The 15,646-nt window shown below is 31.7% G+C and overlaps 4 protein-coding genes across 5 annotated transcripts; 3 read left to right on the top strand and 1 right to left on the bottom strand.

Annotated features, from left to right (window-relative positions):
• Positions 1-692: 692 nt before the first annotated feature.
• Positions 693-1,103, top strand: LOC8284529. The gene has a single exon (XM_002519490.4). It carries the CDS (start codon positions 693-695, stop codon positions 1,101-1,103), a length of 411 nt encoding a protein of 136 aa, XP_002519536.2.
• Positions 1,104-4,546: 3,443 nt separating this feature from the next.
• Positions 4,547-7,795, top strand: LOC8284528. 2 transcript variants are annotated; one of them, XR_007214336.1, is made up of 4 exons: positions 4,547-5,042; positions 5,899-6,010; positions 6,828-6,952; positions 7,302-7,795. XR_007214336.1 is itself a non-coding variant. In XM_002519489.4 (4 exons), exons 1-4 carry the CDS (start codon positions 4,918-4,920, stop codon positions 7,377-7,379), a joined length of 375 nt encoding a protein of 124 aa, XP_002519535.1. In that variant the 5' UTR covers positions 4,550-4,917; the 3' UTR covers positions 7,380-7,795. The 2 variants fall into 2 exon arrangements, 1 of the variants encoding a protein (XP_002519535.1); XM_002519489.4 differs by having other exon boundaries at positions 4,550-5,042; positions 6,828-6,887.
• A 155-nt stretch (positions 7,796-7,950) lies between these two features.
• LOC8284527 (CASP-like protein 5A1) lies at positions 7,951-12,534 on the bottom strand. Its single transcript, XM_002519488.4, has 5 exons — positions 11,955-12,534; positions 11,585-11,717; positions 9,395-11,239; positions 9,032-9,097; positions 7,951-8,308 (listed from the first exon to the last, which is right to left on the bottom strand). The coding sequence occupies exons 1-3, from the start codon at positions 12,167-12,169 to the stop codon at positions 11,048-11,050; spliced, it is 540 nt and encodes a 179-aa protein (XP_002519534.2). The 5' UTR covers positions 12,170-12,534; the 3' UTR covers positions 7,951-8,308; positions 9,032-9,097; positions 9,395-11,047.
• A 403-nt stretch (positions 12,535-12,937) lies between these two features.
• LOC8284525 (ubiquitin-like protein 5) lies at positions 12,938-15,646 on the top strand. Its single transcript, XM_002519486.4, has 2 exons — positions 12,938-13,353; positions 15,455-15,646. Exon 1 carries the CDS (start codon positions 13,127-13,129, stop codon positions 13,346-13,348), a length of 222 nt encoding a protein of 73 aa, XP_002519532.1. The 5' UTR covers positions 12,938-13,126; the 3' UTR covers positions 13,349-13,353; positions 15,455-15,646.

The raw sequence follows: 15,646 nt of genomic DNA on the forward strand, positions 1-15,646 counted from the left end.
GAAAAATAATAAATTTTTATTAATATTCATTGATAATAAATTGAGAAATTCAAGATCTTAATTTTTTTAATTTTTATAATTAAAATAATTGATTAAATTATATTTTTACTAGTTTAAAGTCTTTTTTTATCACCAAATAATTAAGATAATATATTGTAAAATTAATGAATTGTATATAATGTGCGACTTCTTAATAAAATAAAACATTAAAAATGTTTCTATAATCCTATAGAAAATTTGTGCAGAGTTTTAACTAATTAATTAAATAGTTTAAAAAAAAAGCTAATTGATTAATTATCCTAAAAAAACTAGTTAATTAATTAGTTGAACATGAAAATAAAATGAAAGCACATGGTAAGACACGTGAGGTTGCTTGCATTGCATCGGATCTTTAATACTAATATAACTTTTCAACAAAAAAAAAAAAAAGGGAAAGAACTTGTTATCTCGTGCAAAGAGAAAGAGAGCTTATCCATTACACCACTATAAAATTGCAAATGGGATTCAACAATTGGAGCTCAATCTTGAGTATTTCGAACAAAACAAGATATTATCATATATCAGACTTCTCTCTCTCAAATTCAATCCTATTTTCTCTCCCCATTTAAAAAAGAAAGAAAAGAAAAAGAGAAAAAAACCCATCTTCATCGTCATCAGCTTCTCTACTCCTCTTTCTTTGATCATCATCGAATATGGCTTTCTTTGGACTAACTAACAGAAACCAGGAAGCTGAAATCAATCCACTAGTCTCTCATGGCAATCTTTTTGAATTTGATGAGGCTGATGTTTGGAGTAGTAATAGTAATAATAACAATAACAATTCTCGAGCAGTTTCTCAGTCTGAGGCCAAGAAAATGCTCCCAAGAAAAGGTGGCGGCAGGAACAACATGGTGGTGACTAAAACTCCGGTGACCTGTGCTTCCTCACTTCCGGTGAACATACCAGATTGGTCAAAGATTTACAGGGTAGATCATAGAGGTCAGAGTAATAATCTTGATGATCAAGATAGCGATTATGATATTCTTAATCATGATGACGATGCTTATGATGGTAGGGTTCCACCACATGAATATTTAGCTAGAAGGGGTGCTGCCTTCTTCTGATAATAGGGTTTTGAAGATTAGCAGGTCGCCAAGTTGACAAAAGTCGAGAAGAAGAATTAGATACAATACAAAGGATTATTATGTTATACATAAGAGTAGAATTAAGGATGTTGGAGATCATGCATTTTCTTGGATATCTAGGCTGTTCTTGTTATTATCTTTTTAATTATTTAGTTCTTTTTTCTCTTAATTAGGTTGAGGGGTTTAATTTATTTTGATTAATTAATGCTTTCTTCTGGTTATGGACGTTTTGAATGTATAATCAGACGATGATAACTTAATTTTTTCCTTTGTCATTCTTAGATATTCGAAGTTTGTATTAATTAGAAAATCATGAATCTCACTAATTAATATCACTTTCAATTTACCTCTTTTTTTTTGTTCTTGTTTTCCTTTTTCTCCTTTTTGATCTACATATATCGTAGTTATATATTCAAAGATTCAAGCTCGACTCTTACCGTCTCATTCATAGGCTCTTGAACTTTTATCTACAAACTCTTGAATTCTAATCTATAAACTCTTGAATTCTTGTTTTCCTTTAGAGAGAAAGGAATTAATGGGAGAAGTAGTTGGGATGTTGGACTCTGTTGGTGGGTGTGGTAGGCAAGAAAGTTACAGACTAGCTAAAAACAATTCTTCAAGTAAAATTCATACTTCATCTTTGATTTAATATGGAATAATATATAAATTACAGTCTTTTTCATTTTATTTCTTTTTAAGCTTTACATAAGTTTTCGATGTCTTGCTGCAGAAATGAGAATTTTGCTTTAAAGGCCGGCGACCATATAATATAAGTCTGACAGAAACAACAACAATAATATTCTTGAAAGAATTATGCTCCAAAGTGATGGTGATATATTTAAATTAAACCCTTGAAACAATTTTTGTTTTTATTTTTATTTTTATAGTAGAATCTGTCCATTATGTAATCCTTAAATACATCCAATGAAAGTAAGTTAAATCAGTCAATAATGTCATATTATTTAAGGTAATTAACTCAAACTTTAATTATAAATATTTAATTAAGAATCTTAGAATAATTCACTTTTATTAAAGGTGTTTATAATTCACTAGTTATACATATCTGTTATTGTAATAATATAATATATATGATCAATCATGTGTAAATTGCTTGATTAGTGTGGTATTATGCATGTGCTTGATAGAATTGATGGAATTTGGCTAAAAATAAGTCAACTTATTAATTAGTAGCTCAAATATTTTATTGTGCAAGAAGTTAGGATATAATTTCATTCTTCTTTTCATTTAAAAGAAAAATCAGATTTATAGAAAAAGAAATCTATGGCGAATTAAAATAATTAAATTCAAATCCATATAATCAAGTCTTATGCTCAGGTGTTCATCTAAAAATAATATCATTTTAATTATATAAATTACTCGAAAATTCAATTAATATCTATAACTATTTATTCAAAAATTATTCAATATAAATATATAATCCTTTCTATGACAAATATAATAAAGTAATTATTACTTTAGCTTTTAAATGTTTACATTTTACCCACATGTTAAAATTAAAATCATTTTATATTTTTTTAGATGAACACCTATTTAAACATCCAAATTTTGTAAGTATGTTCTTACAATAATGGTTAAAGAAAAAGGGTTTTTTTTTTTTTTTACTGATAAGCAAATTGATCAATCCTAATCAGAGTTGATTATGCTGCATTCGGGCAGACTCTTGAGAAGAAAAATGGGTTAATTATTGAACTTAATTAACCTAAGAATAGGGATTGAATTATTACATTGAAGGCCAAGCGAATTGAATTAGAGAATAGAGATAAAAAGAAAAAAAGTGTCCGACAAAGCAACATGGGTAATTGAATTAAATGTTATTTAATTGTATAGATTAAACAGGGGGCGCAGCTTGATTTCTCTAATAATTTACCCACACAGGCGTATAGTTGTCAACCAATAATATAATAATTAGGTTGCGTAAAGAACAGCAAAATCAATATTTTGGACCACCACCACACACACTATTATAAGATAGCTCAAGTTATTCTTCATGGCTAAATTAAAACCACATTAGGATTATTAATATATTATTTTTTAATTATTAAATATTAATATAGAATAAGATAAACTGATGATTCAATTTTATTACTATATATGAGGTTGATTAGTGGAAAAAGGACTCTATTTTATAGTAATTTAGAAGAGCAAAATCAATTAGTGTTCATGCATCTCTTTTTGACAATAACAATGCTGCCCAATCTGCCTTCTATCTTGTACCACCTAGCATAGCAAATTTATGTTTTTTCCCCCTTTTTTTTATAAATATTTTATCTATATTATAATTAGAGCTACATAGTAAGTAGTCATCACCTGTTATAAAATTTTAAAAAATTTAAATTTGAGATCTCTTACTTTTAAAAATAAATATTAAATAAAAATAAATATTGAACTGAGCTTTAAATATGTATTATTTTATTATTTAGCAACGTAGTATATTAGGTGTGAATTAAAAATTTCATTTCCAATATATATATAAATGAAGAACTATATAGTAAAATAAATTTCAATTTATTATGCTACGTGAAAAAAATGCTTAGGCGGGGATTTTGGGTTTGACAAATGATTGCATTATTGTCAATGACTCACACCGAATGTTCATTTCACGTGACGTTTTTGAATCATCTATTAAGTTGAATAAAACATACGTAAATAAAACACAAAAGTATATGATATTAACTCTTTATTAATTTATTCTGTTTCAAAATAAAATAATTGATTTTTAATTTCAGTTATTATTTAGACATCATTGACTTATAGATATTGTTAATTTTAAAGGTCCAAATTTGTATCATCACATACCATGACGTAGATATCCATGAAATTATTTCATTATAATTGAATCAAAATTAAACTAAATAGTTTTACAATGTTTGTTTGTGCTACAAATAAATGACAAAATGAACAAAGAAAGAAAAGACAGTTGAATCTTTCACCGTTTATTATTTGTTTAAGAATAACATTTTATCGTTAGATGTTTAATAAAGTAACGAGTTTTAGTTTGATAGTACCGAAATTTTAAGAGCTGTTAAATTGTAAAGAATTGCTTTATTTTTATTTTTAATTTTATAAAATTCTATAAATTTTTTATTTATTATTACATAAAAATGTTTTTTTAATTTAAATTATATTTTAAATTTAAAAAATCTTCTTCATTTAAAATCTAAATAAATTCTTATATATATTGTTTTTAAAAATTTAATAATAATCTTAAAAATATGAAAAAATGTTTTCTAATTTATTTTTTAAAAATAATATAAATAAACATAAAATTTATTTTTCTATTTTTATCTTTTTTTTTTTTTTTGAATTAACATAGTCTTTTTATAAGTAGATACAGAATTTCTGAGTTCTGATTTTCTTTTAAAGAATTTCAAATCAATTAATTATTTTGATAATCTTTAATTTTTCATTTGGGTCTGAAGATTGAAGCGCAGTACCAAGACTTGCGGTAAGTCAAAAAAACTTCACCTGAACCGGAGTTTCAGAGCGGTGGCTGTAAACAATCAAGTGGTTACCGGCACAACTGTAACCTTTTACATTGAGCTGATACCATAGGTCTAAGTGAAATCAACTTCACTGAATCATTGGAAGCTGCAAAGATTGCAACGTTAATCCAAAAGCATCTAATCAAAACCCACTGAGTAACAGCCCAACCGGCATCTTTGTTTGCGTTACGGTAAGGAATCAAAGAAACAGGAACGACAAAAACACAAGAGAGCCTTGAAATTGACTGAGAGAAACCAAACCCAGTAAGCAAAGGAACCCATCTTTGCAAATGGCAGGAGAGAGAAAGAAGATATTGATGGGTTTGGCGGTGGCAATGTTTCTCGGAATTGCCGTTTATTTGAGGCTTTGGTCTATTGACTATGCTATTTCCTCTGATGACGCTGAGTTGATAAGGTCTTTCCCTTTCTGTATGTTGTTTCTTGTCTCTGATTCTTGTACCTGTTCACTTTTCTCCATTGATCACTGGAGTTGTTTAATTTTCTTGGTTGTTGAGTGTAGTTTAGGTAATTGCATTCATGGGTTTTCTTCCTTCTTATTGAATGTGAAAACTGTATGTTAAAAGATTCATAATTTGCTAATGTTCGTATCCATTTTCCCCTTTTTCTTGAAGTACATTTAAATGTGGTTAATATGCTGATTGCGAGTGACACGAATACTAACGAATACTATGTTACATAGAAATGATCCTGCACATGGCTGAAAGGATTCTTTATTTCTGGAATGCCATCCTTCATAATGAGAGATTCAATGAGAGAGTTTTAGAAATTTGTATAGAGTTTATAGGTTATTCATATATGTCACTGTTAGACTATATTGCATCACAAGTGTCTTTGTGACACAAATAAGATGGTTTCTTGGTCAAAATTAACAAGAATGTAATATAATCTGGTGGAATGGAGAAGCATTTGATTTAGATCCGAATTGTGAGTCTATTATGAGATTCAGCTCAATGTAGGTTTACCTAATTAGTTTATTCACAGTGTTTACCTAATTTTTTCCAATTATCTCTGTTGTTATAATTCAGTTTTGGTGGGACGTTGATAAGATTCTGAGATTTTCCTCCTTGAGAATCAAATGCCTGTTGTATCTATGTTTATGTGCTGGATTAAATTTGTCTTATCACATTAGTTGATGCAAATAGCTATACTTCTGTGTCATTCATTTTAATGATTAAGGTGCTGTTTTTCTTTTCTTTTTTCCCCTTTTCATCACCTTTTAACTCTGTGATGTCTCTCTGTTGGAATTGCAGAAGACAGTTTGATCTCGCGAACCGGGAAGCAATGGACGAATCTGCTGAGTGGAGAATGAAGTATGATGAGGAAGCAGAGAGGGCTGCCAAGTGTGATAAGGAGCTGATAGAGGTGTGCATTTGTCAATCAACTTCTTCTATTATCCTAATGACTTAAATATGTAATAATTGGGAACTTCATTTTGTTGTCTCACCTATTGTTTTACTAGTTTTAGTGGAATTTACCTTTTAACTGTATTTGGGCCTATAGTTGGATGTTCTGATTTCACGCATCTGATAGATCTTTGTTGTCATCTTTATGGTCCTAGTCAAACTAAAGAAGACAATTAGTTAAGTTACACAAACATACCACATCCCTGCTATGCATGTTGGGGAAGATTAAAGACGAATCAAAGAATTATCCCATCTCTACGAAGCCCTATAATTTTCTTATTAAATTTTCTTTTTCTTTTCTTTTCTGCATTTCTAGTAAGATTAATAAAATTATCTAGAATTTGCTCTCTATCAGACTGTTGGATTATTTTCTTTCTGTTTTGTTTCTGAACCACTCAAAATATTAGGCTATTCAGACGCAATGGTCTTAAAATTTCTTAGTGGGATAGTTTCCTGGACATTATTTTGTAGAGGTGCCATTACTTAGCAGAGAAGTGCATTTTCTGTGGTTTAGTTGGTTTCTTGTAGCATCAAGTTTGATGAGATTGTAGAGGAAGACTGAGACCAATGCCATTCAAAAGAAAAGAAAGTGTGAAAGAATTATAGAAGAGCTAAACTGCTGCACAGAACTTCAGAATGTTATATGCATAATAGCTTCCATGATTTTTGTGGTGACTTTGCATTGCATGTGTTCTTTCATAGAGTATAGCAGGATAAAAATGACATGTGAGCCTGTTGCATTTGAATGCTAAGTATGCATATATTTGTTGTGACAGATCAAGCAGAAGGTGGATGATGCTGCTAGTATTAACCAACAACTGGTAATGCTACAAAAGGCAAGTCTTTAACATTGAACATCCTGAAGCTTAACTTCCTCATTTCTTTTTGTTCCTTCCACTTGGTATGTATTCTTTGGTTGAGATCCCTTGGCTTCATTTTCTTTGTTTCTCTTTTTGCGGTAAAATCCAAAATAATACACTTGGTCATAATTACTTAATCGAGGTTGCTATTCAAGTCAACATAATGCCAATTTATTTTGTTTATCTAATTATGAAATAATAAGGACTACAATTGTATGATGCTACTTAACTAGTATCTGTATAGAAACCACCTTATCAAACTAGCTTCTGATTTTGGAGCTCTGATAGTTGAGGGAGACTAGAACTTTGATGTTGCCAGTACAGTTTAGAAAAAAAAAAACTCTTAAGAGTTTGAATCTGAATTATTTGTTCTTACAAAACTGTTAACAGGAAAACTTGGCTTTGGTCGGACGGATTGAGGCATTAAAAAAGGAGTTGGATGCTGCAAAGTTAAAGTGTCATTCCTGATAGACAAGTACATTGAACAGGATTCCACCTTCATGTCATGTAAATATGCGCCTCTTATAGCTTCTTTAGGAAAACACATCCTGAGAGTTTTAACAAGGATTACTGCAGTTTCTGTTGAGTTTAACAGAAGCAGAAGGTTTTTCTCAATGCTATATCTTATTTTTTTCCCTCAAATCTATGTACATTTTGTATGAGGTGTTTTGGTCACAAGAAATTCAGGAAATGGTACGGCTGTATTCTTAGGCAGAATATGTTAATGTTTGTTGCGTCTTCCCCTTTTTAGACATTTACACTTGGGTAGAGAGAAATAATTGCTTTCTGCTGCACCGTGCTCAATATTGTACATTTACTGTTCACATTGACGAAGAAACTCAGTTCTGTATATTTCTTAAATTTGAAGATTTGCAATTGCTTTATTTTTTACTCGATCATTGAGGGTGAATCTCTTGCTGGCTCTTCTGAGCCATGCCAGGAAAATGACCGGTCCAAGTTACAATGAAAACTACTTGCAGCAAATGCTACTTCTTTTCCTTATTGCTGTTTTAGCAAGTTTATTTAACTCTTTGATAAGTTGACAAGAAAATAATGTAGATTGGAAATAGTCTCGGGAACATCCACGCATTCTTACAGTGACAAGCTCTGTATAAATAACTTTATTCCAGACATAATGTCGTTTCTCTGCCCTTTTGGCGATCAATTAAAATAGTACGATGTTGGTGGTCACTTAGTAACATATTCTTTCCTAGCTTGTCGAATAGCAACTAGTAATAGATATGTTATGGATCCCTGGTGTTCGTTGGGCAATCAGCATCTGTTTTGGCTCGCAAGTCCTGAAGAAATTTTGTTATACTCTGCACCAATACTTCATTGCTGTCAGGTTGACTGGAGGATGCCGGGGCAGTAGCATCGCTGCTGCTCTCTTTACATCTCTATAAAAAGCATAAAATGGAACCCAATGAAAATATGGCAAAAAAAGTTGCATTATTATTATTGATAATAATTTTTTTAGCAAAGAAAAACAACTTTAACAAGTTAATCAAATGACAGACACCCTCTTTTATTTTTAATTTTTTTTCCTTGAATTTCCACACCCTTTCTTCTGAAAAGCCAAAACCAAAAATGGAATCCTTACCAAAATAGATTTCCTTAACTAATTGCAGAGGCACCACATATTATTTTTGTCTGAGCTCAGTTGTTTCAAGAGCAACGCTCTTTTATTGCCACTCTTTCAAATTCCCAAAAGCCAGTCGAACTAAATCCAGGCTAATTTGGTCTTGTTTGGGCGGAACAGACTTAAACTAGAGTTTTTGCTGGAGGAGACTTGGACTTGATATTTTGAAGATACTAAGAGATGCAATTAACGCTAGATTAAACTTGTTTCATGCTATAAGTTTAGAAGGGCGAGATTTCATCTCTGTTTTGCAGAAACTGCAGCTTGTCTTGCATTCCTTTGTCATTATCTCTTTAATGATTAGAGGGAGGAGGAAAGGAAAGTAAGAATTCAGATCTAAAATCGTCTGTAACAAGAAAGTATGTTTAGCGATATAGTTATGATACCACCATTTTGTCTCAGTTCGTATACTTGCCCATCAAGCATATAAATGATGAAGGCATACACACTACATAGAGGATGTCTAGTTAAGGCAACTTACAGAAGATAGTTTCCGTCGCTTTGGTGGTCGAGTTCTCTGGTTCATCATCTCAATCAGCTTATTGAACTGAAAAAACACAAAAATAAGAAACCAAATTGATTTCTTTTTCTCATCAATGCAAACAGACGAAGAGAATCTTAAAAGTAAAATTCACTTAATGCATGCTTCAGTTTAAAATGCATAAATAAAGCTAATGATTTATTGTGCATGTTTGTTAGTGGGAAATGGCTTGATTACAGATTGGAACACCAAACTATTGTACAACACTTGTTACACCAATCTAACAAACTTCCATGCACACCCTATCACTGCATAACAAGTTAATCAAATCATAGACAATATCTGTATTAGACATCAAATTACCTGTTTTACAATTTTTTCGTACTTCCTTGCACATTGATACAGCTTCCTTTCATCATTGTCTTCTGCTTCTCCTTCTTTTGACATTATGAGAATCTCTCTCTCTCTCTCTCTCTGTTTCTCTCACATACCACTCACACATATAAGAGCGAGGTTGCATGATAGCATAATATATAGAAATAGTCGGATACGTGTTCAACATAAAAGATGACTTGGCTTTAAGAAATCTTAAATTGGCCGTTACCAACTGCCTTATTCACAATTACATTAATAAGAAGAGAAAGACCGTTATCTTTATCTTCGATCTCTTCTCTCTTACGCATGCACAACACAATCCTTGTGATCATAAACTAAGGTAAGAGAACAAATAAGAAGATAAATAAAATTATTACCTATTAAGTGCATAAAGCTTCATTAACAGTCGTAAATACTACCTACGCCTATATACAAGAAAGGAATTAACAAAAAAGAGAAAGAAAGAACTGCTTCCCATGTATGCAAAGTATACATTGAAAACGTATGCGATGAAACAACTTTCTGGATAAAGGTCTAGAAAGTTCATCATGAATTAGTTCTCCGACAACTGTTTAATTAGCACCAAAAACAACGACTGCTTCATGCCTTGCACTCTCCTAAACCGAAAAAAACAAAAAGGACAAATATAGGCAAATTCTAGTTAAACTGAGACTGAAGTTAAGACAAATTAAATGCCAAACAATGGTGAAGATTCGAGGGATTATTATTTTTCTGCCATATAACTTGTATTAAAAGGTCACTAACTATGGGAGTACATCATGTTCATACGTAGATCCATGCCACTCTGATACTTCAAGCATACAATCAAATCAAAAGAAATAAATACCGACTTTTGATCGTTATCTGTCACCAAGGCTCAAAACAATCATATTGTCAAACATGAGCATTAAACTGATCATTACTTATTTTGGACAACTGTTAAAACATGTTCATTCGACATTATGAAAACTCTAGAAAAATAATTACATGCATTTCAGTGTTAGGAATCGTAAAACTTTAACCAATAATGGGACTGCATCACACTCTATCACAGAGTATATTGTGCAAACCTTCCCACTAACACTAAAATTCCTACTTTAATTGAATTGATTTGCATGGATACTGCGTTTAGACAGCATGAGTTGCAAATCCACTGCGGATTGACAAGCTCACACACAAAAAGCATTTGGGTTTCTGCTCATTGAAATGCTACAAGCTTATGGCATTTTGTCTCTAAGAAATGAATTTAAATGCTAAGAAGTCTACTATCCAAAACTCTTCCACTCAAACAATGTGACATGATATGTCTGGTGCAAGCTTTTCATTTATGCAAAATCATTTGAGAGCAAAACCGCAATAATCAAGTTGAGCTATCAAGTGAATAAGCACAAAAATATTGTGCGACTGAAAATGGACAAAAAACTCATTATAATTTCTAAGTAACCAAAATCAATATATTTCTTGGAGAAAAAAAAGTATTAAACTTCAATTAATGATCTAGAAATTAAAATTCCCTAAACAAACTGTAATAAGATTTATCCATCTACAATGTAGTTGCAATCAGATCACCATGGAGCATCACAGAGAAAGAGTGCAAAAACACATACTCCTCTGTGACTATAGATTTCATCTATACAATTGTTATTGGGTAGCTAATGACCAGAAATTCATGAGAAAGGATGGTGTCATAGCAAACCAGCTGATAAAAGCCATGGCTGTAGCAGTTTCAAACTTAGTGCAGTGGTTAACAGAACATCTATTTAGATCATTTCCAACAAGGACCGTGATCCCAGCAGATGCACAGGCAGCAGCGAATGTAAGGGTGGATGTAATCTGCACAAATGCAAAATTCATTTCAACAAGTAGATGAAGACACATAAAACCAAAACTCATGTAAAGTAGAGGCATTGTCAAAACCAGACAAAAATATATTTTAGTAGATCGCCATGAATCCATTTCCTCCTAGAAAAATCATATCCAGTCAGAAAAAAAAGCAAAAAAAGACTAATTACGAACTGCTGCATATCTGCAATTTGGCCCTTCTTTAATGGTGAACTAGAAATTGATTTGATCAACAACAAACTGAATTTTGTTTCAGAATAATAATTAAAACCATCAAAAGGAAAGAACAGTTATGATAAGAAAATTTCAGAAAGATATAGTAAAAGTTATTAATACCCCGTCACCAATGGCAAAAAGGCGAATAAGTATGCGTTTCCGAAGGCTCCTTCTCACTAGAAGAGCATACACATCCAGAATAGCCAAAGACAAGCTCCAAAGTATTTGTAAGCTAACAGCAATCACTAGATAACTGAGAAGCGAAAGAAAGAACAATAAAAATAAAAAGATTCAGACTTTAAGTCTAAATTAAACAGAGTACCCATAATTGTGAATAAGAAAAACAATTGTATCTGTAAGCTAACAGTAATGAATAGATAAAAACACTAATACAGTAGATAAAGATTAAAGGTAAAGATTCAAACTTTAATCTAAAAACATGACTAAAAACAACCATAATTGGAAATAAGCAAAAAGGACCATCACATACCAAAACGCTGTAACTGAGCGAAAATCACTGGTGCTGGCCATCACACTGACAGAAGCAATACCAAAAACCAATTGACCAATACGAAGAGTGAGGCCACCATGAGTCCCAGGCATACCTTGAACTTCTTTCATCCTCATTCTTGGCCCGTTCTGTAGCGCGTCAGTTAAGGGTGGTGCCTCCACCGGATGCACCGTTGGTCGGCTACCATTCATCATTTAGATTAAAGAAAAAACGACCAACCAACAATAGCAAATAACAAGAAGAAGAAGAAAGAATCAATGTCTTTTCTGTTTTGGGAAAGGGAAAGTGAAAATTGGTAGTGATATTTTCTATCTTTTTTGTTTAATTGGTGATTAATTATGAATTTTATTGAAATGATGATCAATCAATGAAATTGTTACACTGGGAATGAAGTGGACTGACTTTGTCTCCTCCAACACTTTTGCCGCGTCATTATTATTCCCCGCTTCAAAAGTCTATTTTGCAACTTCACTTCTTCTTCCACCCTCAGGCTCAGGCTTGGGCCAGGACCCGAGTTTGACTCAGATGTTCGGGTCTGCCCCTCGTAACCAATATCATTAAAAGAAATATCATAAATACTTATATGTTTGGTTCTTTTATTAAAATTACATGTTTTCTTCACTATATCAAAATATTAAAAATAATAATTTAATCTTTTTAAAATTTATGATTTTAGTTTCTTTAATTATCTGTTAGTAAAATGATTAGAAAATAGAAAAATAACCAAAATAACTAAAAGACAACAATAATATAAAATTAATAATTAATAATTATATTTCTAAAAAATATTTACATAATAAAAATAAATTTTTATTTTATTTTAGTGCTTTCTAAAAATAATTATTTCATTCAGGTAAGGTAAGTAGGACTACACAGACTCAAAAGAAAATGAATAAGGGACAGTTTTGTAAAAACTGGAGGCGGTGCCCACTAAGCAATATCCTCCACGAAAACTGATTCCTCATTATTATGGAGTAAAAAACGTCATCGTTTTAAAAGTGCGCGCAACGCGTGCGGAGGTGATAAGGCTTTATGGTCGGTCAAAGTAGGACGACTTTCTTCGAATATAAATACGTTTGTTTTGGTTGTGAAGACATAATTAATCGAGTGTTGAAAAATTTAGGGTTTTGATCAAAAGAAAATTTGAAAAGATGTTGGAGGTGGTGTTGAACGATCGATTGGGAAAGAAGGTGAGAGTGAAGTGTAATGAGGATGATACAATTGGGGACTTGAAGAAGCTTGTGGCTGCACAGACTGGTACCAGAGCTGAAAAGATTAGGATTCAGAAGTGGTACACTATCTATAAAGATCATATCACTCTTAAGGATTACGAGATTCATGATGGCATGGGCCTTGAGCTCTACTACAACTGATAAAGGTTTAACCTTTCTCTTCAATTTCAGTTTTAGTTGATTGTTTTTCTGTAATTGATTACCTAATTTGACTTTTTTATTTTTATTTAATGTGAGTTGCTGTTATCTGATTCATCAATAATTTGATTGCTTTGGTTTTGCTTTCTTTTTTCTGTCCTCAAATGTTAATTACTTTGCTTATTGACTTTGTATAAACAAGTCCAAAAGCAACTAGCTTTGAATTTTTTGTTCTGTTTTTAGTAGAACCGATTGAGGTATATTATTCCAGTAGCTCTGCTTTTTTGTTTAGTTTAGATGTAAATATAGTTTGGGTTAATTCTCGACTCCTAATTGAGCTGAATTGAAGACTGGAAGGAGGTTTAAGGAATCGTTAGAGCTGAACCTCTCAGATGTTTAGGCTAGAGGTTACTGATTACATATCCATTGGGAGTTAAGGAGGGAAAATATCTATTTTTTTGTAGGTATTTGCTAAAGTTGGTTATTGAGTTTTATTTTTTATTTCAACAATATGATTTTTCAATAATTTGATTATTTTCTTGCTGCTCTTTGTGAGTAAATAGCTCTATTATTGAATTTCTGTCGGGAGTTCTTTTACAAATAATTGGCTTTGAAAACTGATTCTTTTTTTCTACCGGCATTGGGGGAAATATAAATTAGATGCAATTGCATTTTGGTTCTGTTCTGGGTTCTCTTTATTGAGCAATATCTTAGCAATTTGCTTCTTATTGGTGAAGGGAGTTGAAAGAGGATTAGAAGAAGTAACGTTTTGAGCGCATGTCTCAGATTTTCACTCTAGCCTGATTGCTTATCCAATAGAGCAAAGACCGAAAAAGAATTGTCGTATTTGGTGCTTTTTAAGGTAGTTGGTATTTGTGAATGTATGAGCCTTAAGAATAACGATGTGGTAGAGTTTCTTTGGTTTGTCAGAGGAAACTTAAAAGGGGTCTTTTATTGATGGTCTTTACAGATGAGTTTGTTCCTGGAAAAGGGTTGCAGTAGAGTCTAAAAGTATGCCAAAAATAATCGTTTAGGCTACTCTACCCTAGAACTTGTGAGTTTTGGCTCATTTAAGGTCTTTCTTTTGAGGAACACAGCGAGAAAAGGAGAGATATTCATGAAAATAACATCATTAACTTTTTTACTTTTATGTTTTTAATTCACTTTTTTCTCTCTTCTGCCCAAGTCCCTCAAACCCTACCCTTGAAATCTCTAATTATAATAGCCCTGTACGTTCATTGGAATCCTTAAATGCCCATCTTTAACATGCAATGAATATATTCTCAATCTTGAAGTTCTTAATCCACCGAACGAATATAGGCATGGAATGGAGAGAGAGAAACAAGTTGGGATTTTTGAAATTGATGAGTAGTTATGGGGATTTAATAGCCATATGCTGAAGGCTTATGATATTTCAAGCTTCTTATTTCTTTTTTTCCTCTGCTTTCTCATTTGTTCTCTGAAAGGAAAGAGAGAGGTATGTTGGCTTTTGAAAAGTCGAGCTCATCTATTTACATTGAAAAAGTTATATGTATTACCTGTGTATTACATTGAAATTCCCTGAATTCGGTTTTGAGCTTGAATTGATTAAAACTAGTAAGCTGAGAGATGTGTGATGTACAAACTTTTCAAATGAGCTAATTTGCTCTGAAAGATCACTTGGCATGCTTTTAGACCTGAATTCCAAGATTAATTATATGCACTTGTTGCTTTTAGATTTTTGTAGCATGCTTTACATAATCATCTTATGTGAAGTAAGAAAGAATACATATGGGCTTCTAATTAGCAAATTCAGGGTAGCAAAACATCGTTAAAGAACTACAGCTACATCTAAACTTGTCTCTAGCTCTCGTGCAAAATACGCAAAATATGTATATATGTGTATATATGTGAGTTATTGCAGCCAGCTAAAACCTTTTTTGGGGTTAAATGTTTCAAAAATATAATTTAGAAATTAAAGAGAATTTTAGTGGAGAAACTAGTTGTGTCGAGAATTAAAGGAATGTTTAATATCTTGTTGAAATATGATGCATCTACTCTGTGTGAAGACTGTATATGTGTAGTTCATATCCTAATTATCTTTTTATTTGGATGAATTGTGCTGTGCAGGATTATGGCAATGGAAGATTTGTCGGGATCTTGAGCAAAACGACTCTGATATTACTATTTATCTACGCGTCTATGTTTATGTATATTAACTGCTACATTTCAGTAATTAAAATTTGACATGTAATGATTAATGATACTATATTAATATTGTTGTGGTACGTTGTGCTTAATTTTAACATTTACTTTCTTATA

The sequence above is a fragment of the Ricinus communis genome, chromosome 10, assembly GCF_019578655.1.
Source record: "Ricinus communis isolate WT05 ecotype wild-type chromosome 10, ASM1957865v1, whole genome shotgun sequence".
Taxonomy (NCBI): domain Eukaryota; kingdom Viridiplantae; phylum Streptophyta; class Magnoliopsida; order Malpighiales; family Euphorbiaceae; genus Ricinus; species Ricinus communis.